Genomic DNA, 25,960 nt, shown 5'->3' on the forward strand with positions numbered 1-25,960 from the left:
GGATTCTATAATGGAGATCTGAGCCCTCAAACTAGCCCTGTACCTCTAGGGAAGCCTGGCTCAGCGTGGGGAGTGGGGAGGTCCTTCCATCCACACATGAAGTTGGAGCATGATGGGCTGCCAGGTGAAACACCAGCAACCCAGAGCTCTCACTCATCCCTCCAACACTTCCAGTGGCTACCATGTCCAGGGTACCGACCAGGCATTCCAAAAAAGCAAGCCCAGCCCAGGCCTTGGCCTCAAGAAGTCTTCATCACTTGCTGACTTTTCAAATATTTAAATTTTCCTAATCAGCAACCTGCTATGCTCCACCCAGGGAACTTTCTTTGTAAATTGGGTAGAATATTTGCTCTTGACATTTGTATCAAAAACAAACAAACCGAGAGCATGGCAGCATGTATCGTGCAGTGCAGGTGGGAAAGGGGCCCCAAACCAAGAGCCTCGTGGGTGAGAAGCCAGGGAAGGCTTCGGAGGGGCAGGGAACGAGGAAACCCTCTGCCCTGACTCCACTTGTAAATTGTCACCTGCTCCTCCTTTCCGCAGAAGGGGGCACCAGCAATGGCTATGCTAAAACTGGCTCTCTTGGTGGAGGGAGCCGGCAGGAGAAACAGAGCCTGATGCATGGCAGCAGCGGCTACATAAACTCAAGTAAGTGCCTGCTGGTGTGAGGGCTGGGGGAAGGGCAGATGGACAGGGAGAGAGAGAGTCCTGCATGGAGGGAGACCATTACCACTGTTTGTCACCCATTCCAAATACCCCAAAGAGCTGTGTAAAGGACACACATCCCCCCAAAGGTGAGACTTTTGAATTATCCACATTTGAAGCCTGCTTAAAATGAAATCAGTTATCATTCTGTCCCCCAGTATAAATAACAATAATTAATTAAGAAGGCTTCCTGGGGAGTTGACTCCTTTCCCACTGAATTACTCTCTTTAAGCCATCTCTTTTAGAAAAGAGTGTGCATGTCTGAGGGTTTACAATTTGAATTAACAACAACAAAAGAAACTTAATGATTGAGTTACTGTGCTAAGGAAATCTGGTGACGTATGAACCCATACTTTGTGCGTTTCCACTGGGCAAGCATCCAACACAGGCCCAGTTGTTCCCAAAGAAACATTCTTTCATGGTAGCTTTCAAACTGAAACAAAACAAAGCAGGGAAAACACACACACACACACACACACACACACACACACACACACTACCTCTGAAGCCATTTTTAAAATCTTGGAATGACACTAAAGAAAAGACCCAAGATAGGCAAACAGCTGGGCTGACCAAGTGCAGCGCCTGCCCTTACCTCTCGAGGAATACTTCCACGTGGGGTTGTATTCTGGTCTACCCAGCAGTGCGCTACGATTGCAGGCCAGGTCCCCAAGAAACATCCCGCTTCTCCATTTCCGTGCACTTTGGCCACAGACATAAAGGACCTCCCTACCTTCCAGTAGCAATAATTCCATCTCCCATTTCTGAGCAGCCGCGGGAATGCTGAGGTGGATCCTTTCGACGTGCTCTCCTGAAGTCCTCTAGCCCCTCCATAGGGCCCTCCTTTATTAGGAGCAGTCTGTGTGCACTTAGTGTAACCGTATGTCAATCTGTGTAGTGCTCTGAGGGTCTGTGCTTTTTCCCCTCTTGTAGGTGGGAGCACACGAGGCAACGCCTCTACCTCCAGTTACAGGAGGGCCCCTGGTGAGTTGGCCTCCACTCTGCCCAACTCACCAGGCTCGACCTTTGAGAGAAAAACTCACGTCACCCGCCATGGAACATACGAAGGTACCGGTCCCACAGACTTTGAGAGAGAACTACTCTCTTCCCTCAGTAACTTCTCTCATCCTTTGAAGACTGAAGCCTCGGCCACCTGTCTTCACCTGGGCCTTCCCACCTTTCTTTCCACTCTTGTTTCGGTTCTTTTATGGACTCAGGTTAGCTGGGGATTTTGTTGATTTATCCACCCCTCATTTATTCATTTATCCATTTAGTCACTTTTTCAACTGGTATTTTATCAGTTATCTACCAGGCGTTTAATGCCGTGCAGAATGCCTTGATGGATGCTTAAATGAATCAGACCTGGATCTTGTCTTCAAAGGGCCTAGAATCTAATAGACAAGTTAAGATGACAGATAAAAAAAGCTATAATGTAAAGTAGAAGGGGATTATCATTTCCAGATGGGTCTTCAGGGGAGATGCTATGTGGGAGGTGGCATGTGAGCTGGGCCTTCATGATGTGTAAGACTTTTACCCGATGGAGAGCTTTTACCCGAGCAGCAGCACGGCGAAGACAGGAGCCCAGGGCTCAGGTAGCAAGCAGCAGTGGTGCTTGTGTGAAGAGAGAGGAAAAGACTCCGATTCGATGCTAGGCCAAGATGTTTGGGCTTTATTCTGCACACAATGAGGAGCCACAGAGATTTCTGAGCAAAAGCGTCCATCATATCTGTGGTCCCGGACTGGAACTCTGGTTGCCATGCTCAGGACGAATAGGGCGGGAAGAGGCTGAACACGATGACAAGTTAGGAGGTGATCAGTAATCCGGGGAGGGGAACCTTGGCCGGGACTGCGGTGGTAGCAATGGGAGCGGACAGGAGGACCTGGAGTGAAAGGTGTTGCAGCGCTGGAATTGACAGGTTTGTCAATTATTCAATTTTGGAGGGAAGGGAGAAAAAGGAGTCAGTGATTCCACTGAGATTTCAGACACAGGTGGTTGGGTTCATTGTGGTGCCAACGACTGAAGCAGGGAAGCCAGGTGGAGGCCTCCCAGTGGATGAGTTCAGTTATTTTGTCCTAAAGTAGAGCTGCTGGCACAGCTTTCTGGTGGGGGTACCAAGCAGGCAGTGGGACACATAGGACTTGAACTAAGGGAAGAAGTCAAGGCAAGACACCTGGTTTGGGGTTATTCACAAAGAGTTGTTAGTAGAGGTTGGAAAACTGAAGGAGTTGGCCAAGGAAAGAGTTTAAAAGCAGAAGGGAGCATAGAAAGATAAAGTTGGGGGAAGATGGAGAAAGAAGAGCCCGATCACAGAAAGGAGGAGGAGTCAATGGCGATGCCATTGAAGTCACAGAGAGAGAGAGAGAGAGAGAGAGAGAGAGGAAGCTCATGACCAAGAAGGAGAAGGCGAGAGGAAGACATCTGGGTCCTGCTCCTAAGGTTACTGGAGTTCCTGGTGATCTGCAGAAGCAGTTTTATGGAAGATACACAAGCCAGGCGGCAAATGGGTCTAAGAGTGAATGGATATGGGTACCAATGATGGAGAAGCAGGATTAAGGATGGGTACCCCAGTAAATGATTTTGACCCACGGCTGCCAGGGGTAGGGAGAGCCCCAAATCTAGGCCAGGTGGATGGGGTCACCACAGTGCTTCCTGCTGCTCTGCTGGCACGTGGGCTTGTCTCTTCATTTAACAAGGCCCACATCTGGAACGAGCTGCATGGAGTCAGAGAACCCCTGGTGCTGACAGCACGTTCATTTGATCAGAGCCGGGTCGCTGGCGTCAGCACTGCATAGGGCAAATGCAGTCGAGGACGTGAAAACAAAAAGGAAACGAAAACTTCCTGCTCTCCTTCGCTCAAACCTTGCCCCACCAAAGTAGATCAGTGACCAGAAGGAAGTGCCACAAGCACATCCATGGGGCGAATCATGTTTAAATCTGGCGCTGAACACCCAGGCTGCAGAGGTTCAGAAAGGACCCACTCTCTCGGAAGCTGTTTGGGCTTAAGGGGCCATTTGTACTAAGTGTTTCGTCCTCTCTCCAGGGAGCTCCAGCGGCAACTCTTCCCCTGAGTACCCGCGGAAGGAATTCGGTATGTCCTACCCTTCTTTTCTGAAGAAATGGTCAAACATGCCTGGTGGGGATGGAGGGGGAACATCATGAGTTAACATGATGAGTTAAGTGGATTCTTCCAGAGGAGTTTGACCTCTGCTGACCTCTTTTCCCTGCTCTTTATCCTGAAGCATCTCAAGGGGACTGTCCGCCGCACTAGTTTGCTGTCATAAGTCTTTGCTCGTGAAATGGCAAGTTATTCATACAAGGCTCAGGCTTGGACAGATAAGCCCTCAGGCCAGGCAACAGTCATAGGATTTTTTCCTTCCACAGGACCCACAGAGACCTCCCTGCACGGGGAAGCAGGGCTTAGAATGCGCAAATGTCAAAATCCCAGCACCTCCTCCAAAGCAGTCTCAAAGGGACACATTTTAACCAAATGAAACCCTAGGCTGTATCTTCACATGACCTTAAATCTTTAGTCCACATTCTTGGGTTCTCACTGTGCATATGAATTTATGATATGATCATTGATTTTACAATGATTATAATTTCATTTATTTATTTGCATACAGTGGGAAAACGAAGGCAGCCTCTAACAAAAGACCTGGAAAGGGAAAGACCTGGCAGTCTTTTGATGCATTTGATCAGTGTGGTCAGCCAGTCCCAAGGGATCATGCTCCCAAACAATTTCCTTAGTTAACACTAAGTGTGAGCCAACTTCACATTCACTTGCCAACTTAACACCCTAAATGCACTGAGGCTTACAAAACTTTCTCTGCCCTTTGGCTATGTGGGCGTCGTTTATTAAGCACCCACCATACATTAAGGCTTCTATCTGGATATAAATGCACTATGAAAACAACTTCCTCCTCCCACCCAGATAGGTCTTCCTCCACATCACAGATATTCAGCATGCCACCTCTTATCTATGCCTAATATTACTTTCTTTTGTTTCTCAGCGTCTTCTTCAACCAGAGGACGGAGCCAAACGCGAGGTGAGCTCTGTTGCTGGATTCAGTTCAGTTCATTCAACCAGTATTTTCTGAGCTGCTAACGTGTGTCCAGCTGTAAGCCAGGAAGTGTGAGGTGTAAAGAATGAATAAGCCATGGCTTCTACCCTCAAGGAGCCTGCAGCATCTGGGCACCTTCCGCTGGCTCCAAGACGGTGGGAAGGGTAGATTTTGACAGCGACCTAGCAAGTACATGGAGTGGTTTGCGTTGCTGTGGATTGTCTGAAGGTGCCGGCGTCACATCTGGTTTCGCACCTAGTCTCCTGGGTGACTTTAACAAGATGTGCTGTAATTGCCTTCATGCAGCAAAAAATGAGCACAAGCCCTTCTTTTTCATTGTTCCAGGGGACAAAGGGCTCCATGAGAGTTTTGCACTCTCCACAACTGCCTGTAGATAAGGCCCTAGGAGGGAATGTGTCCTGGAGAAAGCTGCCCTTGATATATCCGGTGAGGGTGGCAAGGAGCGTGTGAGGGCTGTATTGAAGGCAGAATTCTTCACAGGCCCTGGGAGTTCTCAATGACCAGTCTAAACTTCCCAGGGGCCTGGTTGTATCGGTAACTGGAAAGTTAGGCACATACTGACCACCTACAACTTTAGGCTGATAGTCCGATAGATGCCCATACTCCACCTGAAGCTAATAATGTTAAATCACCCACTTTCTGCCCTAAAGAGGCCAGAATGGCTAAGGAAACACTACAGGCTTTAGAATTGTCTTGCTATTGCTTGAGAAACCCTGGAGGCAGGAGACCGGCTTGGTTCTGGCAATGCGGAGTGGGCCCTGTGAAAGGGGCTGGTCATTGCCGATTGTGATGGAGTCTCGGGGCTCAGCCTGGCGTTTCTGCTCCAGGCGCCTGGGAGGTTAGCTGTGGGCAGGCTGGGGGGTGGGGAGAAGACACCTCTTTCTAAGCGCTCTTTCTGGACACACCTAGCTTTTCTGTTCCCGGGACACAGATTGCAGAGCAGCCCAAAGATAATCTGCCGCTCAGAGCTCAGTGTCAGGCACTGTGAGCCAAGCTCCTTCATTCACAGCTTCTCCATCTCTCCCCTGTACAGAGAGCGAGATCCGAGTTCGACTGCAGAGTGCATCCCCGTCTACCCGATGTAAGTGCTCAGGTCTTGGGAAGGATCAAGGAATCCAGGGCTACTGCTGTGTGTGTGCGCACGTGCGCGCGTGTGTGTGCAGTCACTCCATCATAAGTGACAGGTCTAAGGCCTTCTGTGACGGGAACTCCGGGCTGGGTGCAGGGGGTGAGGAGCTGAGTCAGTCATGGTCCCTGATGCTTCACATTTCACAGCCTAAGGGGAGACAATAAACCTACCGTGACAGCTCAGGGAGCTGAGGGAGTGGGGGCCAGAGGAGTCTTCCCGGGTTAGTCAGTCACTTGAAGGGAGACTGAAGGGTGGGTCAGGTAGACTCAGCGAGATGAGAGGGCAGAGACACGGGAGGAAGGTTCGGCGCGACTGAAGGAAAAGGAGCAGGAGGGGACGCAGTGGGGCTGGTGAAGCTTAGAGAAGGCTCAGAAGTAGAGTGTGAGAGTTTGAACTTGATCTCGAATGTCAAGGATTTCCCAGTCTCTGTCTGTTGACTGTGTTGGACTCCTGTTGTTTGCCATTTTGAAATGAGCCCAAATGGGCAAGAGCCAAGTACGAAGACTAGGAGGAGAAAGATCTGGGTCGAGTGGCTCAGCAATCAGAGACTGGGACTTGCCCAAAGGGCTTGACTCCAGGCCTGGCGCTGTCTCACCTGAGTCCTTCCAGGCTCGGGGTGCTGAGCACAAAGGATGGAGCTCTCGGGAGAGGGGCTGCCTGGGCAGTCCTCCAGCCATGTTGTCTGAAGATGTCCTGTGCGTTGCCCTGGCACGACGCCTCCCTCCTCTCTGTTTGCCACCTCAGGAGGCACGGGGCGCTCACTCCGCTGACTCACCTCGCTACAGATTATACCAGCCACAGGGTCTTGAAATTAACCCTCAGGAAAGCAGCGTCATATTTAAGAGTTACGGGCCACAAATTCCTTTTGACACGGCAGAGCATACAAGGTCAGGGGCCCAACACCTGAGGCATCCTGTACCTGGGATGAGACCGCTGTTGAAGCATTTGTTTCAAGGGGTCTGGTGCTCCAGCTGTCCTGGGCGTAAATGTTCCAGGATGACAGTGTCTTCCAGCCACGGAATCTTCCCTGTGGTGTCTGATGAGGTCTAATTAGGAAATATGTACTGAGAACTTTGACCTCCTTGTAGAGGCACTGTATTTATGCAGCCACTAATATTACAAAACGCCAGGTTAATCAGTGCTATGAATTGACAAAAGGCAAAAATTATAAGGCTAACCAAAAATGTCCCGGCGGGTGAAGTGGATGCTTCGTCCTCCCTAGTATTCAGAGTGCCGCGAATGTTCCTCCCACTGCAGTTGGACTCAGGAAGGAATCCTGGGCCTGATGAAAAAGTGGAGGATTCCTTTACAGGGACGGAATTGGATGACGTCAAGCGTTTGCTCAAGGGAAGCCGATCAGCAAGCGTGAGCCCCACACGGAATTCCTCTAACACGCTCCCCATCCCCAAGAAAGGCACCCTGGAGACCAAAGTGGTGACAGCGAGCTCCCAGTCAGGTAAGCCCCACAGCCCCGAGCTGCTGTGGACGAAGGGAACAAGGTGGCAGATGTGTCCGGGCAGGCCTTTCAGGCTGTGGCAGAGACTTCACAAAACCCTGAGCATTGCTCTTCCTGCAGCGTGAAAATGTGGGCTGCACCCTTCTCACCCCCGTCTGGTCAACCATTCTATGTGCTGGCTGTAGTCCGGCTCTAGATCCTAGAGACTCTCTCCCAGGAGATTCTTGACATGTCCTGGGAATGTGGTGGCCAGATTCCCTGAATGAAGACTATTGGGGAAAGTTGTAGTGTTTTCTGTCATTCACTCATTCATCCAATGAACATTTATTATATGCCAAGCACTGGGCACTGAGGAAAGACAATGAGTAAGATAGACACGGCCATTGCCCTCATGTATGTGAGGGCCTCTGGGGGAAGTCAAGCAGAATGAGTGTAGTTCAGCATTCATGTATCACGTGCCTACCAAGGGCAAGGTCTCTGGGGGGAGATGAGGAAAGAAGCCAGTTCTGCTATGAGGTGAAGCTTTCCTCTCATTCACTACTGAAGAAAAACCATCTTGAAATAGTGATCTTGTGTTTTTCAATATAAAACCAAAACCTCAGGGTACTTTGTGACCTGAGTGGCTAACTCCCTCTCAGATAAGAAATAGGCAGAATTGACTTCAGACTTGAAGAACCACCCATAGCCCCTCTTGGGGGCAGAGTGCCCCTTGGGTCTGGTTGGCACACGGGAATGTTTAAGGAGAGTTCAACCGGAGAAGGCTGCCACCCGTGCAGCATGGCCTTGGGACCGAGGGCTTCCCTACCTGTGCTGCTGTCTGCCTGGAATTCTACTGTAAGGGAGTCACGGGTCCACGGCATCTTTGAAGGTGGAGTCAGCAACAGAGGGAGAGAGAGACCGTTGGTGGGGACAATGCACCAGGAGGTGGCGATGGGGGCTTAGCAGGAGAAATGGGTGGACTGCAGAGCAAAATTTACCTACCTCAGATTTCACCAAGAGCCAACAAGAATTTCCAACCCAAGAGATCAGGTTTTCACCAGCTCTGAGATTTCAAACAGAAGTGAGATGACCAACTGCCCCAGTTCACCCCAGACTGAGGGGGTTGCCAGGGCATGGGATCTTCAGGACTAAAACCAGGAAAGTCCTGGCAAACCAAGCCCACTGGTTCCCCCCAGTACAGAGGGGGTTCGTCTCTCATTGGGGTGTGGTCGGGCATGTCTGTTTCCAGTGTCCGGCACCTATGACACAACCATCCTGGACGCCAACCTTCCCTCCCACATGTGGTCCTCCACACTGCCGGCAGGGTCCTCCATGGGCACCTATCACAACAACGTCACAGCCCAGAGCTCATCCCTCCTCAACACCAACGCCTATTCTGCAGGATCAGGTACGTGGCTCGCAGTGCACATGCCCTCCCAGTCCTAAACCCTCCACACCTTACGATGGAGCTGAATGACCCCTCCAGCATTTGCCATCCCCAAGGCTTCTTAGAGGGGCTTTCTGTGGCCAAGCATCCCAAGATTTTTCCACTGGAACTTCAATTCAATTCAACTTCTATGGCACTTCCTCCGGTGGGTCCCCTATGGAAAGGACTACATGGTACAGTGTATCCAAAAAAAAAAAAAAAAAAAGTAATGGGAAAGAACATGAAAACAAATGTAAGGAACCTAGTTTCACTCCATGTGGATTAACTGTGTGACCTTAAGAGGTCATTTAACTTCTCTGGGCTTAAAGTGACTTCTCTGTAAAATGGTCACTAACAAGAGGGGCTTGGCTGGAATTGATGTCCACTCAAACCCCACCAACCTGTGACCACCCATTGGCTGTTATGACCACAGACTAATGGTTGGTTCTGTGCTGCAAAGCAAGAGCCCAGGTTTTTCCTAAAAACAGAAATGTAACACAGTGCAATGCTGGCATTTCTTCCGGTGCTTCTTTGCCCCTGTTCTGTGTGGACGTCCTCTCACCAGCCTTCCTCTTCCCCCGCAGTCTTTGGAGTTCCAAATAACATGGCCTCCTGCTCCCCAACTCTGCAGCCTGGAACCAGCACCAGCTCCTCAGGTCAGTGCTTGCCAGCTTGAAAAAAATAGGGATGCTCTTGCCTAGTGAGGAAAATGGAGTGGTTTGTAGGGAGGATGTTCTTCCTGACCAAGAGCTCGAGGAATTCCTCCACGCCCATGGCAACGTGGAATCAGCAGCCAAGGAGCTGCATCAGAAGGCACAGAGCCTGCCCTCCATAGGAGACACAGCTCAGTCTCCGAGAGGGAAAGGGCTAAGGGGGAGGGTGCCGGAGACCACACTTACGTGCTTATTCTGCTCTGGTCCCCTTACTTAATGGGAGAGGTGGAGAGATGGAAATAAAGGGGCCAAGTGAGGCAGAGCTCAGGACATTTTCAGGTGGAAAGCATTGTTAATTCAGAAAGAGCTTAACTTCACATCTTTTTATAAATATCGCAGTTCCTTGGGGGCTCAATAATGTTACTGCTTAACGTCCAAGGCAAACATATGATCATTTTAAGGAAGTATGTATTCACTCTAGTTCCACATACATCGTAATAGCCTATATGTAAATAAGTTATCTGCCCACATCTTTTGTTAAAGCAATCTGCCTCCTCTCTGTGATATCATGACTAATGAATACGGTGATGTGGGCCTTCCTTATTTCCTTGGCTGGTATTCTTGGCTTCTGATTTTAACACCTCCAATTGACTAGAGTCCCACAAGCCCAGAAGACACCAGGTTCATGCTTTGTTCCTCCTGCCTTTGCTATTCAATCAATACTTTGCAAAGTCCTGACTGAGGAGGGCAGGCTGATGTTGGATCCATGATCTTGTGCCCCAAACTCTAGACAGGATGGAATAAGAGAAGCTGTTACCTGGGGAGGAATGAGCTTCTGCACATTGTTAAAAACAAATAACCAGCCTTTGAAATCATAATGGGGACGAGGGGAGTTTTGTGTGTTTGAGCCAAGAAAAGAAAGGAGGAAAACTAGGGTCCTGCTTAGTCAGTGCTTCTTAGCCTCCATTGTTTCTGTATCCACAGTTCCCACACTGTGCACCAAGGCACCCAAGGGTCCTGCAGGGAAGGGAACCCCTGGGATATTTTAAATTTTTGAGGCATACAACAACAGACCCTATGCGAACTACCGCTATTAAGTTTTGTGGCCCTAACTACTCAATAAATGGAGCTTAGTAACTTTTGCCTGGGGTAGGGAGGTGGGGTATTAAAAAATTGCCGTGTCAGTGAGAGTGTGGGAACTGAGAATGTCTGGGATGTCTGTCATATGCAAAGGCATTACTTGTGAAAGTGGTTTAGGGGGCTCCTGGGGCTGGCTGCCTTAACCTGGGGGGCCTCATCTATGTACCTGCACTCACCTGTCCTCAATTCCTCTCACAGTGTTTGGCATGCAGAACAATCTGGCCCCCAGTTCACCCGCCCTGTCCCATGGCATGGCCACCACCTCCACAGGTCCGTAACTGGGGTTTGGAGCCTAGGGACTGGGAAATAACGCCTCTTTGCAGCTATAACTCACAATAGCCCTTTTCAACAACAGAATTAGAGGGGCCAAAATGTCCCTAAAAATCAACCGACCTTTCCCACCAAAGAAACAACGCTCCACACCTCGACCCAGAGATGCCAACCTCAATCATGTGCTGGCTCAGACATGAGTGGGAGCCTGTGCTGGGGGTGTCTCCTATATATCCCCATGTCTCACTGCTGTCCTTGACAGCCCACTGTCACTGCAAATCAATCATCTGGCTGACTTTATAGTGCACCCGGGCCGGGGTGGGGGGGACAGAAAAGGTGCGAGCCTCAGCCTTTGAACTCAACTTGCTTACTGTTAAGTTGGAGTAGAAAGCCTAATACACATGAAACATCTGGGGGATCCTGTTAGAGAGCATGAATCAAGCTGTCCAGAGCAGGTGTTAGCTGAAGGAATTCAGAAGGGAAGGAGATGTGGGAGGGTCTGGGAGGACTTCACGGGGGAGGTGGCCTTTGGAATAGTCCTCCAAGGATGGGGATTATATCATAGAAGTTTTCATCTAAACTCACTGCTGCCCCCAAGGCGGGAGAGAGTTGATTCCATTATTCATTATTATGCTGTTCATTATTATCGGGTTGGCCAAAAGTTTGCCCAGGATGTTACCGAAAACCTGAACGAACTTTTTGGCCAACCCAATGTCTTCCTCTCACCCGGGGAGGCTGCCTGTCTGCCAGGGTGGGTCAGGCTGCTTCCACCCAGCGTGGAGCTGCCCTTCTATGCTGGCTCTGCGCATTCATAGGTTCCTCTCTTGCAGCGTATGGTGTGAAGAAAAACATGCCCCAGAGCCCTGCCGTTGTGAGCACTGGGGTGTCCACCTCCACGGGTGAGTGCTGTCCCCAGCTGCTGGCACACAGGAAGAGTTGTTCCTGAGTGACACATGGCAGGAGGGGACATAACCCATTGGTGGTCTGAGGTCTGCAAATGGGACTCACCCCAAGGGCCTCTTGGTTGTTTCCAGGAGTGGGCAGGTGGGTATGCCCCTTACCTTACCTTGGCCTTCCTGTCCCAGGGGGCCAGGAAGCTCCACACCTGCCCAGGGTCAGGCACTCACACCCCAGCCCCCACCCTTGTTGGAAGCCCCTGGCCTGGTTACTGGTTACCCATCACAAGGGCCAGGGCGCCCCCCCAGAAGCTGCTGCACCCTCCCTACTTCCCGTGGAATCTATCAACTTAGGCTGCCACGAGTCATGTGTCCATCTCTTCCCTTGCTCTGATCCTGGTGCGTTTCCCTCCATTCAACAATTCATTCATTCAAAAACTGTTTACTGAGCACCTGCTTTGTGTGAGACCGTGTTCTGAGTTCCCGGATTACAGACATAGACAAGGAGGCTAGATTCCTGCCCTCACCAGGCTGACAGTTCCAGTGGAGGAGGCAGATAACAAACAAGTGGGAAAAGTATACAAGATAATTACAGGAAATGACACATAATTGAAGGGCCGACATAATGAGGTGGTAGAGACAGGCATGTGTGTATGCTGGATGGAGTGGTCAGGAAAAGTGCCCCCAGGCTGCAAACACTTGAGACCTGCAGTTAGAAATGAACCCACCCAGTTAATTAAAGAAAGGCCTGCCTGACACAGCAACTTTTGACCATTCACTGAAGACCCTGTAATGTTCAGGTGGGGGGCAGCCCCTCAGGCCAGCCCCCAGCACTTCTGACATTGACCCGACCTCCTGATGGCCAGGCCCAGCTAGGCAGTGGAGGGTGTCTCTGGTCCCCAAGATGCTTCTTAGTAACCGCGGCGAGCAAGAGCAGGAGACCCTCCGACACACCCACTAACCCTTTCTTTTCCTCCACCCTCCTTCTCTTCCTCTTCTCCTTCTTCTGGTCATTTCTTCCCTCTTCCTCTCCCTCCACATTTTCCATCCCCCTCACCCACTTCTTTCCTCTCCAGCCAGCACCACAAGTGTCCAGAACGATGACCTCTTGCACAAGGACTGTAAATTCCTGATCCTGGAGAAAGACAACACACCTGCCAAGAAGGAGATGGAGCTGCTGATCATGACCAAGGACAGCGGGAAGGTCTTCACCGCCTCCCCCGCCAGTGTCACTGCAAGTACGTGGGAGCCCACGAGACTTGGGTTTTGGAAGAAGGACAAACAGCGTAGACAAATGTCCTAGCAAGATGGTTTGAGACACTTGGATGATGAAACCACAGTCATCCCATTCAAATGGAAAATGTCTGCCAAATAGGGTGTCCCAGGGTCTGCCTTGAATGCAGACAAGTCAGGGAAATTCCAGCAAAGAGCTCCCAGAGTGTCTTTGGGCAATAATAAGTCTCCTAACCACAGGCCCAGACTGGGGGGATTAACCCCGGGAAAGCAGGCCCTCTTCCTACCAGGCTAACTTCTACCTCCACAAGTGGGAAAGGATGTGGGGTGGCGGGAGTGGGGAGGGAATATCCGGGATCATCATGGGTTGTGTGCACAGCTTCTTTTTCAGAGGACACCCTAAAAAAGGAAAAGCAAGCTGCATACACCACTGACACCTACCTAATGTCAGAAGCTAATGGTAAGAGCAAATCTGATTGCTGTCCATGTTGACTTCGGCCAATCCATCTGCCATTGATTTGTCTCCCAAGACCTCGGTACTCTGAGTGTGGTCCTCGACCAGCAGCATCTGTGAGACCTGGGAGCGTGTTAGAAATGCAGAGTCCTGGGCCCTAGCCCAGACCTGCTGTGTCGGAGGCTGCATTTTAACAAGCTCCCCTGTTGATTCACGTGTGCTAATTATAGAAGCAAAGTCTTCTCATGGTACATCTAGAGTCCACAGTGGTATTGTTTTCTCACCTTACTTGTCCTCCATAATTTTCAGAACTAATAGAAAAAGGCTTTTCAAAGCACTTGCTAGCTTTATTTTTTTTCTTCCCAAATACCTGGATTCTGTCTTGGATAACCACATTTCTTCACTGCTCTGGTTCCTATGAATCTCTCCAAATCACTGATTTTAAGGAGGTCAGTAAAGGAAGAGAAAAGTTAAGTCACAGAACATTTTTTAAAAAATGCAAATGACATCAGTTATAATCCTCTCAAGGTTGGAAGCCAAGTCTTCTAAGTTAGCAGTTCCTTACATTTTAGGGGTGGAGGTGGGGTTTGGAGCCAAAAGATCCTTTTCAGAATCTGGTGAAAGCTATAAACAGTTTTCCCAGAAAATTCCACACATGCCCACAAACTCAATGGTCAAATAGCATCCAGGACTCATGATCAGCCCTCCTCCAAGCCCATCTTTGCCTTTCTGTTCCCTCCACCCCAGGTTAGGAACCTGTGTGCAGTCTTGTAACCAAGAAATCAAGAGTCATTTCTCACAGGCACATTTATTATTTGAATGCCATGGTCATTCCTAACACGGTCCTCCAAAAAATGTCTCGGGCTTTAGAGGTTGAAGGTCACAAGAAGGTTATGACGCTGCGCTTTTTCCCACTGTGACTTGTTTGCCAAGCCATGTCTTCAACAAGGTGATTATTGCAAATATGAAATCTGTGAGGACTTAGGTAATGGATGTTCCTGCACCTGCCTGTGGCTGTTCCACAAGGTCCCTGGGGGCACATCTACGTCAAGCCCTGTCCCAAGTCCACGCACAGGCTGCACTGGACTGTGGGCTCCTGCAGTTGAAAGGCTCAGTCAAAACATGTGTTCTCGGTGTTTGTATTTCAGGAGACGTGAAGACCGTGTCCGCAAAGGGCAAGGCCGCCTCTGCAGGTGAGTAAGACCTGGGTCCTGCAGTGACTGGAGCGGAAAGGGCTGGTTATGGTGAATGGAATAGATAACGGCCCCCTAGCCTGGAGCCAGGGCATGCATGAGCCACCCAACTCTACAGATCTTCCCCAAAAGCCTTCAATGGGAGCGGGGTGGAGGGCGGGAGAGGGGCTGGCTGGGGGCTGGAGCAGGGCTGCAGAAGGAGCTTAGCTCAGGAGATGTGCTCACGGGCCACACTGCCCCTGCTGGGTGTCCATGGTCTGCCCTTAGCTGCAGAGTCTGCCAACATGGCAGGAGCAGCACAGCAGGGCTACTGTTGTGTCTTACAAACCACTCCCCTCCCCGCCCCGCCCACACGGGCTGCAAGGTGACCCTAAGACCACACACTTCTGCAGTCCTTTACACTTTCCTCACTTGCTCCCATAATCTTGTGAGAGAAGCCGATCAAGGGGTATCAGCCCATTTTAGATACTAAAAACTAAAAACACTGTCACTGAAAATAAAAAATAAATTAATAAAAATAAAAAGCTTCCTGACCACCCCTTACGAGCCGAGTGTAGTTCTAGGCACTGTGGGGACTACAAAGAAAGAGCCGCATGAACTGAGACATGAAGATGGGAATTATTCAGCTTTGTGCATAATAAAATGCAGGAGGTTGTAGCAGATCCACATTCATAACCAAGAATTTTAAGCCTGGTCGTGTCTGCTACATCCTCTGCTAATTACTCTACCTGCCTTATCTCATTTCATTCAACATCCATCTCATGAAGAAAGGTCAGCTTTGAACTCTATTTTATAAAAAGTGAAACAGAGAGGTTAAGTGACTTTCTCTGGGTCACACAGCTCAAGGCCAGGATCGTCAGACCTCCGCTCTTCGCCAGCCACAGCCCTGTGTTTTTTCCAGGAGCCACACAGGAACCTGAAAGCCCCACTCACATTCACTCAGGCCCACAGGAAGGCACCAAAAGTTTGAGAATTTGGAGGGAAGAGGGCAAGAGCTGCCTGCATTCACCTTACCCTTGCCCTCTCTTCCACAGACTTCTACGGCTACAACCGCCACCGTGGGGGCGGCAGCGGCAGGGGCGCTGGCAGCGGGGTCTCCGGTGGAGGCGGCAAGGGCTCGTGGGGGGTGGCGCCAGCCTGGTGCCCCTGCGGCTCCTGCTGCAGCTGGTGGAAGTGGCTGCTGGGGCTGCTCCTCACCTGGCTGCTGCTCCTCGGGCTGCTCTTTGGCCTCATCGCTCTGGGTATGTGGTGACGGCAGCCCCGCTGCCTCTTCCGAAGGGCAAGAATCGGCGAGTGTCCCGAGCGTCAGGGGCCAAGGGTCCCGAGATCATGGGTGCAGACCCCATGTTACTGCAGATGAGAAAACTGGGCCTCCAGGAGGCATCTGGCCAAGGTCCCAGGGCTGCTCCGTGGCTGAGCTGGGACACTAAGGCAGCTCCTCGGTCCTGGCCCCAGGCCCCAACCCTGTGGCATCCTGCTCTAAGCATCTGGCTGCCCTTAATAATCAGGCCAGACCTTTCATAGCCTCTTTACTTTCCACGTTCTGTTGGCTCTCACACCAGCTCCCTGGGAGAGAGAGGGCCAGCTCTGTGACCATCTCAGATGATGGCCAGGCGTCTTCAAGTCTCGGTTCCGAATTCGAGTAGCTTATCCTGCTGGTAGCCACGACAGACTGTCTCCCCCAAAATATTCCAGCAAAATGTCCCCATGGCATGAAGAAGCCGCCACGGACTCCAGAGCCCCCTTTTCAGGCTCCCCTGGAAGCTTGGAAGGCACTGGCTCGGGGGCCCCTGTGCTGACACTGCCTCCGTGTGTCCATTTCAGCCGAGGAGGTGAGGAACCTGAAAGCACGTGTGGACGAGCTGGAGAAGGTCAGGAGCAGCGTGCTGCTTTACAACGAGAAGATGGAGAGGAGCAGCCAGGACTCTGTGCCGGGTGTTGCACCGAGGCTGGGGGAAGGTGTCGGGAAATCTGGGCTTGATGGCTACAGTCAAGAAGACCTCTGGCAATTCATGAGGGGCAAGCTGATGGCAGAACAGGAAAACGGTGAGCACATCGCAAGGCAAAGGGCCAGTGGCTCCCAGTCCCGGCTGCTGTATGTGGAGTGGTACCCATTTAGGGCACTCTCAAGCTCCCCTCATTCAGCCCTCTTGACAGCCCTGGGAGGCGGGGAGGACCCGTATTGCTATCCTATTTTACAGCTAGTAAAACTCAGACCTGGGGAGAATTGCCCATGATCAAGATCACACAACCTGCACACTGTAGAATCAGATTGCTAGTCCTAGCCTCTGTTTCTTCCTGCTGTACCACGGTGATCCCCTTCAAATGTGTGTGTGCGTGTGTGTATGTGTGTGTGACACAGAAGATGTGCAGCTAACTCAGGCTTTGCTGTCTCTTGTAGGAAATCTCCGAGGAAGCCCTGGCCCTAAAGGTATAACAGTGGATGGAGCCCTTTCCCTGCTCTCATTTCCTGCACTTGGAGCTGGGTTTTCTGGGAGGACTGGAAAACTTCTCTTTTTTCCAAATTGAAGGATGAGCAGTGGAAAGATCTTACAGAATCTGTTGGGAGGGTTGAGAATTGGTTCTATAGTCAGAATATCTTAGAATGAGAAGGGAACTAAGGCATCATCTAAGAGAGGCCGAGTGAAGTGCCCAAGAGACGCAGACGGAGACCGCGAGGAAGCTACACCACACGCCAGCTCACCTTGGAATGCCATTTACATGCTGTCAACGGGCCTTAAGATACTAGGAGAGAATGGCCCTTGGGTTCTCACCCCATCTCACAGTTTTCATGTCTTTCTGATTTTAGGTGACATGGGAAGTCAAGGCCCTAAAGGTAAACAAAACCTGGAAAACTTTACCTTAAATATTAGTGAGGGTTGACAGTTTGAAGCAATCAGCAAGTGTCAGAAAATGCACCTCCCACTCCCCTGGCCATCTCCCCTTGTGGTAGGACCGTGAATTGCAGAGCAGCCTTCACACCCTCGGGCTTTTGGGACCCGGGGGCTTGATGACAGAGCAAGGCCACATCTCTGGGGCAACACTGTCGCTGGCCCCTTCTCAGGGATTCCCACGCCAGGGACCCTGAGGAGGCCTGCGCCCAGGGCCTGCATCTCCCCCAGCTGCAAAGGGCAGCCTGAGGGCCTGCTACTGCACAACCCCCGGGGAGATTTCGAGAAATACAGATTCCTGGGCCCTGCCAGGAATCAGATGCTCTGGGGACGGACCCCCTCCCCCCAGGTTAATTTTGATGAACCAGGTCAGGAATCACCGATCCAGGTGAGCAGCCTGCTCTCAGGGGTTTTAGCCCAGGGAGGCTGGGAATAAAAGCCACCAGTCAGGAATGGAGCTCCTGGCGGGGGGAATTCAGTAGGAGCACCACCACTTGCCTTCAGGGGAAGAGGGGCGTCTGGCAGGGAGACAGGACATAGTCACAGGAAAAGGTGCCCCTCAGTGTTGGTTAGCTGGGGGACAGTCACCTGTTAACTTGGGTGGCACAGTGTTGCTGTAGGAAACTGATCTATGTCCTCAGAAAAGTGGTCTGACAATCACTGGGACAGGCCTAGGGGTGGGAGGAAGAGCTTTCCAATCCCAGTGACCACAGAAGTGCCCCTCGATCTAGCTGAGTGGGATTCTCAAGATTCGGGGTATGTGGGAATTGCTGGAAGATTCTGGGCCCTACTGCCAGGGCCTCTGATGAGCAGGTGTGAGTGGGGCCGTGAGCCTGTGGCCTGGATCAGCCCGGGTGGTTCTGAGGCCAGGGGTGCACAGACCATTCTGAGAATCACTATTGGGGATGACAGGGTGGCCCCTCTCTCCTTCCCAGGAGATCCCGGTGCAGGAATTGGGGTTCCTCCACTTGGTGGCCCTCAACTTCAGGATTCCCTGCCCTGACACGCACACCCTGGGTCACCACCTCAGCCCCCCTTCCTCAAGGCTCCAGCTTGCAGGTCCCACACCCCTCCTGACCGTAATATAGGATGCCCAGTCAAATGTGAATTACATATAAACACTAAATCTCTTGTCACTGTAACTAAAAGTTTATTCAATGTTTATCTGCAATTCAAACTTAACTGAGAGTACCATATTTTTACTTGCTAAATTTGGCGATCCTACCTGAATTCCACTGGTGGCTCCTTTAGGTGATGGGCCTGAGTTCTCTGGCTGACTTTTTTCTCTCTGTTCCCACAGGAGATCGAGGGTTCCCTGGGACTCCAGGTGCGTAGCCTCTGATGATTCTGCTGGGGTTGCAGGCTGCCCGGTCCTTGCTCCTGGGGTTTGGGAGGAAGGCAGAGCTGAGCTATTCTTGTGTGTCCACAGGTATCCCTGGGCCCTTGGGCCACCAAGGTCCAGAGGGACCAAAGGGACAAAAAGGCAGCGTGGGTAAGAACCGCTTTTCTGTTCACTTATTCCCTCATTCCCTCATTCATTCATTCATTCATTCATTCAGTAAATGTTCGTTAAGTGCCTGCTGTGTGCCAGACCCTGTTTTAGGTGCTGGGGAGATGTGGTGAACAAAACAAAACCCCTGCCTACTTTTGGGTGGAGATAAACAACAGACATGATAAATAAGTGAAGTACATAGAGGGAGGAAGTGGCTCGTGAAATGGGAACACAGAGCCCAGTGGAGCCTTGGGAGGGCTGAGGGGTAATTGAAAATAGGGCCGGCAGGGAAGGCCTTGCTGAGAAGGTGCCATTTGAGCAAAGATGTGAAGGCGGGAGAGAGCCAGGCCTGAGGAGATCTAGGGGAACCTTCTAGGCAGAGGGAGCAGCTACACGCCCTGGGGCAAGCGTGTGCCCATGGGTCCAGGAGCTTGCGGAGGAGCAGGAGGAATGGGGGCGGGTGCTGGAGCCCACTAAGAGGCAGAGAGTCGAGAGGGAGGGGCCCTGGAGGCCTTGTGAGGGTTCAGCTTTTACTCCCAGTGAGTAGAGAAGCCACTTGCAGGTTGGGGCAGAAATGGGACATGATCCACTTGCATTTTCAAACTCTCTGGCTTCTGCTTTGAGTCTGGGCTACAGGGGAGAGAGAGAGGTAGGCAGTTGGGTGTGGACACTCCAGGCAGGTGTCCCGCCAGCAAGGTGCTGCCTGTGGCGTCCTTCGCGGCCCTGAGATGGACATTCCTGTCTTTAGGAGAGCCTGGCATGGAGGGACCCATGGGCCAGAGAGGGCGAGAAGGCCCCATGGGACCTCGCGGTGAACCAGGGCCTCCTGGGTTTGGAGAGAAAGGAGACAGAGGTAAGAGGTGATTCCTTCACCAGGAGGGTTAGCTGCGTCCACACTTCCTTCTTACATCGTTCTCCCTCCCTCTGTCTTTTACTAGCATTAGCTGAGCACCTGCCTTGAGACAGAGGCTGTGCTGGGCCCTGCGGAGACTGTGGTCTAATGAGGGGGCGTGGGCTGGGCTGTGCGTTCAAGCCTGGGGCTAAGACCCCTGCAGTCTGTGTCCACAGAACGTGGTCACAGGGAGAAATGATCTTCCCGAGAGGGGGTGGGGACGAGTCAGGGCTGAGGTGGCGAGCTCAGGGCAGGGCCTGACGGAAGGCAGAGTGGGGTGCCTGCCCTGAAGCCTCTCTTGGCTGGAAGGAGGCAGGGAAAGTTTCAGACACAAGCCCAGCCCTGGAGGGAGCTGGGAAGATGTTGCATTAGATACTTAACCATGAGCCTGCTTTCATCAGGGGAAATGAAGCACAGACACCAGAAATCCTCTCAGGGCCAAAAGATGGTGAGCAAGAAGCTTTATTTTTAGCTTCACTCTCTCTTAAAAATATTGCTCAACCAGGCAACAAATATTTATTGAGCACCTACTGAGTGCCAGACTTCATGGAATATAAAGACTCTGGAGGTAGAAACTGAACTGTTTTGCTGATTCTTGGCCTCATGGAGGCCCCAGTGGATCAGAGACCACCGGCAGGGTGGGAAGTGTTCCCTCCACCCTGCAAATGACACCACCGGGCTGGGTGGGCAACCAAACTGGGGGTACCCTCTCAAAGTGCTTATTTCTCCCCAGGGGATGCTGGTCAACCAGGCATTCAAGGCCCACCTGGTGTCCCAGGTTCTGTGGGTCCCAAAGGTAAGTCAGGTACCCAGACGGTACCCAAGTTTGCCACATCCAGGATGGATCTCAGAGGTCCAGACGCTGGGATCCCAGATGGTCCTAACCCACGGTCCCAGGCCTGTGCGGGGTCGACGGGCCCACAGAGGGTCCCCCCCACAAAGAAGTCCCTGGGTATCAGGATTGGGGCTGTATTTTTGGCTCTGTGGTGGATTTGGGAGTCACGTTTCCATCTCTCTTTGATGGCCCTGTTATGTGGCCCCTAAGTGGGGGGATGGATCTGGAAATCAGAAGTCAGACAATTTCTTTGCTGGCTAGGGCCCAGATGCAAACATTTGAGAGCAATATGTCTGGACAAGCCAGGCGAATGGGGCCTTCTCACAGTGCGATGCCCATCTGGTCCACTCTCCTCCCTGCCCCTGCCCCTACCCCAGCTCAAATGTTTGACTGGGAAGGAGCAAAGGGTCACTTGATCCCAGCAGCTACAGCTTCCTCCCTAAGGAGGACTTTGCACTGGGATCACTCCTGAACCCACTGGCTCTGGGGTCCTGGTGCGCACACGCAGCCCTCACCTGGGGGTGCGTGCCCCACCCCTTCCACCTGCCACTCACCATGGGGTCAGTGTCCCTGGCCTGTACCCGACCCATCTGATCATCTTTGTCGTGTTGTCCTCCTCAGGTTCTAGCGGTTTTCCTGGCCCACAGGGTCCCCCAGGTCAGTAGCCTTCTTCTCATAAATAGACGCTATTTCTGGGGCAAAGAGAGGGATGTTAAATGGAGAAACAAACATTTTGAAAGCAAAAGAAGCAATTATAAAGAGAGCCTCTAAGAGACACAAAACTCACATCTGCACGTGTGTCCCCTGCGGCTGAGGCTGGTACCGATGGGTCCCATGAGATCTGTTCTGACCTGACTTGGGGCACGAGGCCCTCCAGCAGCTTCAGCAGCAGGCAGCTCCCAGCCTGCCTTGATCTGAGCAAAGCGCCCACCTCACCTGATCCCCTGTGGGCCAGAGCTTGTCCTGCTGTCCTGGGAGTCTTGAGCTGCAGCCCACTCTGTGATGCAGGCCAGCGTCTCTGCCAGGGTCCCCTGAGGGGTCCTCATCCCCGGGCCTGGTAATCGCAGGGACAAGGAACCTGGACCAGGACGATGTAGCAGGGACATGGGGAGGAGTCTGTGAACAGCGGCCCTTGACTTTTACTCCAGGGAGTGTGTGTACATTTGTGTGCCAAGTAGGTGTGTGTACGTGTTGTGTGGGTGTGTGTGTGCTGTGTGCATGTCCCTCCCTTTCAAAGTTGGGGACCCTCATCCACCCATGTGGTTTCCTCTGTGTGCAGGCTCTGTAGGTCGCCAAGGGCTCCGAGGTGAAGTGGGACTCCCTGGCATCAAAGGTAAGCTGGGGGAAGGGGTTAGAGGGAGGGGACATCATCTTGTAGATGCCACTCACTTAAGAAGGAGGTCTGGGGGACTTCCCTGGTGGTCCAGTGGTTAAGACTCCATGCTTCCAACGCACGGGGCACGGGTCAAACCCTGGTCAGGGAACTAAGATCCCACATCCTGCATGGTATGGCCAAAAAAAAGGAGGAGGTCTGGGGGGACAGGGTCTGGTGGACACGCCAACAGCCTGTGCAGGCCGACAGGGGCATGAGGGGAAGGGGCAGTCAGGACCGCGGGGGAGCCTGTCTTCAGACACAGACTCTGCCCCTTGTTGGTCGTCCCTACCGAGGCTCTTTACGCTAAGGTGTCCATTTCCTTTTCAGGTGACAAAGGACCTATGGGACCACCAGGACCCAAAGGTATGCTTCTCCTGCTGCTGCTCGGACAACACCACAGCCTGCCAACTCCTGGGAACCCAGATGTGACCCCTGCCCCAGTGTCCAAAAACCCATATGACTTGGCTCCTGGACCCTGGGGCTGGGAGGGATCTGAGATTCCTCGAACCTCTCAGGGAAACTGAGGCACAAAGAGGAGAAACAGCACCAGTGTCACAATGCTGTGGTTGGGTGGTCCTCGGGGTGGCATGGATGCAGCACTGAGGCTTCTTCTCTATAGTCTGGTGCCCCTCTTGACCACAGCACCCACTGGTGTGACAGCAGGGCCTGGGTCAGTTTGTGGGTGGGCCCTGACCCGGAAGAGATCTATCTAGTGTGCCTTTTGGGCTTTGTTAATGCTGAGTTCTTGCCAACATTCAGCTGACAGAAGCTTACAGGTACAGTGGGAACCGTTCTGCAGCCCAGGGTCCCTCTTACTGGGTGAGATTCTTTTCCTTGCTCCTGACTGATGCTTGCTTCCTCCACCCCCAACCCCTGCCCCATTTTTATTTTAGGTGACCAGGGTGAGAAAGGACCCCGAGGCCTCACAGGTCAGTCCCACACAGGAATCTACTGTGATCCACTAAAGACTTTTTGTAAATCCATTGGGTACTGGAGATGGGGGGAAAAAATACAGAAGTAGGAGACAGAATCTCTGTCTAAAACCTTCAGGGGACTTGCAATCTAGAAAAAAGCAGGACAACATAAAATAAAGCACTGAATGGAGCATAAGCCAGCATCAACATGTATGGTCCAGACAGTAAGTGTTTGGGGCAGAAAAGGGAGTTTATGATTATCTCTGATTCTTTTGAAGAATTGAGTTGGGAAAATTAAGCTCTTCCCTAAGTGGCAGAAAGTTTGCACTACTTTTATCCACTTACCTCCTGCCAACTTGCATGATTAAAAAGGAAATTAACAGTACTAGTGCTTTGGCTACAAGGGGCAGCTTTTTGTTGCCAAGGAAATAAGACTCATACACAGGCCCCTTCAGACCAGGCATGGCCTCTGGGCCAGTCCGTGCCTGCTGCCGGGGGTGGGAGGCCTGACTTTAGAATCAAAGCTGACGCTGTGTCCCCAACCTCTGGTTGGCACACCAAGCTCCTCTGGTTGGGGAGGTGGCAGCCTTGGAGGTGGCCGGGAGGGTAGAGTGTTCTACCACTGTCAAGCTCCTCCAAACACCTACTCCATTTCCTTTGCAGGTGAGCCCGGCTTGAAAGGTTTACCTGGTGCTGTGGGTGAGCCCGGGCCTAAAGGAGCAATGGGTGAGTGTCTCACAGCAGCAAACACCATGGGTCTGCCCTGCCGCAGTCATCATCATGGCCCTAGAGTTGAGATCCTCCTAGAGCTGCATCTCCCATTCTCTAATCTACCCACCCCTGGTAGAGGCTCCATTTACAGGCTGTTCCTGGATCTGGGCATCCCTCTTGGGGCTCAGAGAGCTGCCGCTGTCTCTAACAGTTTCTTACTGCTCTGGAGGGGCTTGGCAGGACATGGTCCATCTGCCCCGGTTCCTGCCTCTAAGATCCTCAGGCCCCTGGGGAGGACAAACAAGGGCTGAGGTTCTTTGGAACCCGCAGAATTCCAGGCATAACCCTGATACTCCAGGGTTCAGCCCTTTGGCTGACCCTTACTGAGGGACCTGTCAGCCAGGACAAGGAAGCTGGCTAAAGACCCCCAACGGGGCCAGGCATTTGACACCACGTCCCAGAAGGGTCTAAGCCCCACCAATGGAGATGTGGTGCATTCATGATCTCATTCATTAACAAAGTGTTAGGAAGCGCTGATGGTGTGCAGGATGCTGTGCTGGGCGAGTAAGATGCTTTACCTCCCTCGAGGGGAGATAAAGCTTGTGTGAGATGACAAGGGCCACGAAAGGTACAGGGTGCTATGCGGAAACAGTAGAGAGAGAAGTTTCTTCCAACCAGAAGGATGAAGGAGGTGGCTTTTCAGATGGTTCTAAAAAGTAAAGATTTTAATCACATCAATTTAGAAAATGCCACGCAGAGACATGAGTGAGGAAAGACAAAGAGGTGGGAAAAAGCAGGTGGGAAGAGCTGGTCCCAGAAGGACATCACTTTGGACGGAGGTTAGGATAATGCCTACAGCAGAGGAGACAAGATCTTGGAGAATCTTGACCTCCAGGACCTGGACCAAATGAGGCCGACGTGTATTGAGCATCTGGTGTGTGCGAGTCCTGTGCCCTCAATGCGGGAGATGCAGTGGGGGCCATGGAACAGTTCTCAGCAGGAGAAGAGGCATTACTGGCTTAGGAGGAGAGGGCAGGGGGAAAGCTGCACCCTGCAGGTGTGACAACGACGGGGCTTCTTCCACGTCTGATGGCTGCAGGAGGGGATGCACGGGCGCCCCACCTAGGAGACAGCTTGTGAGGCTGTAAGGCAGTGGAGGGAGAGAGTCCCAGAGTAGCTCCCAGAGTCACTGATGAGCTTGCATCTGCTTTCCTAGGACAAGCTGGCCCCGACGGACACCAAGGCCCAAGAGGTTGGTCACTGAGCTGCTCTCCTCACTCCCCTGGCCCGCCACCCCCCCCCCACCCCGCCTACGTCCCAGCACGCAGCCCCTAGCCCCCCGATCACAAGGCCAGAGGGCGTACATCACGGAGATGTGCAAGGTCCCGGTCTCATCCCCCTCTTCCCTTCCACCTGCCAGCAAGTTACTCAGTAAAACCCCAAGAGACCATTGGCTCCGATACGTTGGCTGGTCAGCTTGCCTAAAAGGAAAACGTTTTCACGTTGGTCATGCTTTCTCTAGGGGAACAAGGTCTTCCAGGGATGCCCGGAACCCGGGGCTTACCAGGACCTTCTGGAGACCCAGGAAAGCCAGGTAACAGAGTAGGAAGCGGGAGCTGGCCATGCTGTGTGTGTGTATGTATGTACCTTCCTTAATCCATTTTCCTCTAGCAGCTCATTAGGAAAATGCCACAACTGCTGGCTTGAGCCGGGCACAGCGGCTGTGAGTCCTGACACCTGAGTCACCAAGTCTGGCAACTTGGAAAAGAGAGATCAACACTGAAAGCAAGGGGTTCTAGAAAGGGGCAAGGAGTCTCTTAAAAATGGCAGTTTATCACCACCTCAGTGTCTGGGTCCTCTGAGCCCTTCCCCTGTGGACCCCCTTGGGCCGTACCTGGACCCTCGCCAATAGCCACCGGTCTGGGGAGATAAGCCGTTGTTAGGGTCTCCCCCAAAGGCCCAGCAGGAGCAAGACCCTCAGGGCTGCAGGAGGAACAAATCAAAACAAGCCAAGAAAGCCTGGAGCACAAGGTGGCAATCCTCAGGGGCCGATGAGGGACAGGGGGCCTCCGGGCTCCTTTGGTGGGTGCGCAGACGGGGAGAGCACCCAGGAGGGAGCCTGGGGGCAGCCTTAGGGGTCAGTGAGTGTATGAACTTCCTGGGTTTGTAGCTCTCAGACCCCAAAGGGTCTGTGACCCCAGATGGGCTAAGAACCATCCCCTGATGGAGCAGC

The 25,960-nt window shown here is 52.2% G+C and overlaps 1 protein-coding gene across 3 annotated transcripts in view; it reads left to right on the forward strand.

The window, feature by feature from the left end:
• COL17A1 (collagen type XVII alpha 1 chain) overlaps positions 1–25,960 on the forward strand; it is a 51,816-nt gene that overhangs the window by 10,422 nt on the left and 15,434 nt on the right. For all 3 annotated transcript variants that reach the window (XM_082425086.1, XM_082425085.1, XM_082425087.1), the window contains exons 4-31: positions 544–648; positions 1,639–1,773; positions 3,747–3,794; positions 4,717–4,752; positions 5,822–5,869; positions 7,230–7,373; positions 8,602–8,760; positions 9,363–9,434; positions 10,770–10,841; positions 11,672–11,740; positions 12,814–12,975; positions 13,350–13,430; positions 14,573–14,617; positions 15,652–15,858; positions 16,442–16,663; positions 17,019–17,048; positions 17,427–17,453; positions 18,809–18,835; positions 18,938–19,000; positions 19,749–19,853; positions 20,626–20,688; positions 21,349–21,384; positions 22,007–22,060; positions 22,430–22,465; positions 22,996–23,031; positions 23,680–23,742; positions 24,944–24,979; positions 25,250–25,321. In XM_082425086.1, coding sequence (XP_082281212.1) covers positions 544–648; positions 1,639–1,773; positions 3,747–3,794; positions 4,717–4,752; positions 5,822–5,869; positions 7,230–7,373; positions 8,602–8,760; positions 9,363–9,434; positions 10,770–10,841; positions 11,672–11,740; positions 12,814–12,975; positions 13,350–13,430; positions 14,573–14,617; positions 15,652–15,858; positions 16,442–16,663; positions 17,019–17,048; positions 17,427–17,453; positions 18,809–18,835; positions 18,938–19,000; positions 19,749–19,853; positions 20,626–20,688; positions 21,349–21,384; positions 22,007–22,060; positions 22,430–22,465; positions 22,996–23,031; positions 23,680–23,742; positions 24,944–24,979; positions 25,250–25,321 — 2,253 coding nt within the window. The remainder of the gene's footprint in view (positions 1–543; positions 649–1,638; positions 1,774–3,746; positions 3,795–4,716; positions 4,753–5,821; positions 5,870–7,229; positions 7,374–8,601; positions 8,761–9,362; positions 9,435–10,769; positions 10,842–11,671; positions 11,741–12,813; positions 12,976–13,349; positions 13,431–14,572; positions 14,618–15,651; positions 15,859–16,441; positions 16,664–17,018; positions 17,049–17,426; positions 17,454–18,808; positions 18,836–18,937; positions 19,001–19,748; positions 19,854–20,625; positions 20,689–21,348; positions 21,385–22,006; positions 22,061–22,429; positions 22,466–22,995; positions 23,032–23,679; positions 23,743–24,943; positions 24,980–25,249; positions 25,322–25,960) is intronic.

The sequence above is a fragment of the Balaenoptera physalus genome, assembly GCF_965194825.1.
Source record: "Balaenoptera physalus genome assembly, chromosome: 14".
NCBI classification, from domain to species: domain Eukaryota; kingdom Metazoa; phylum Chordata; class Mammalia; order Artiodactyla; family Balaenopteridae; genus Balaenoptera; species Balaenoptera physalus.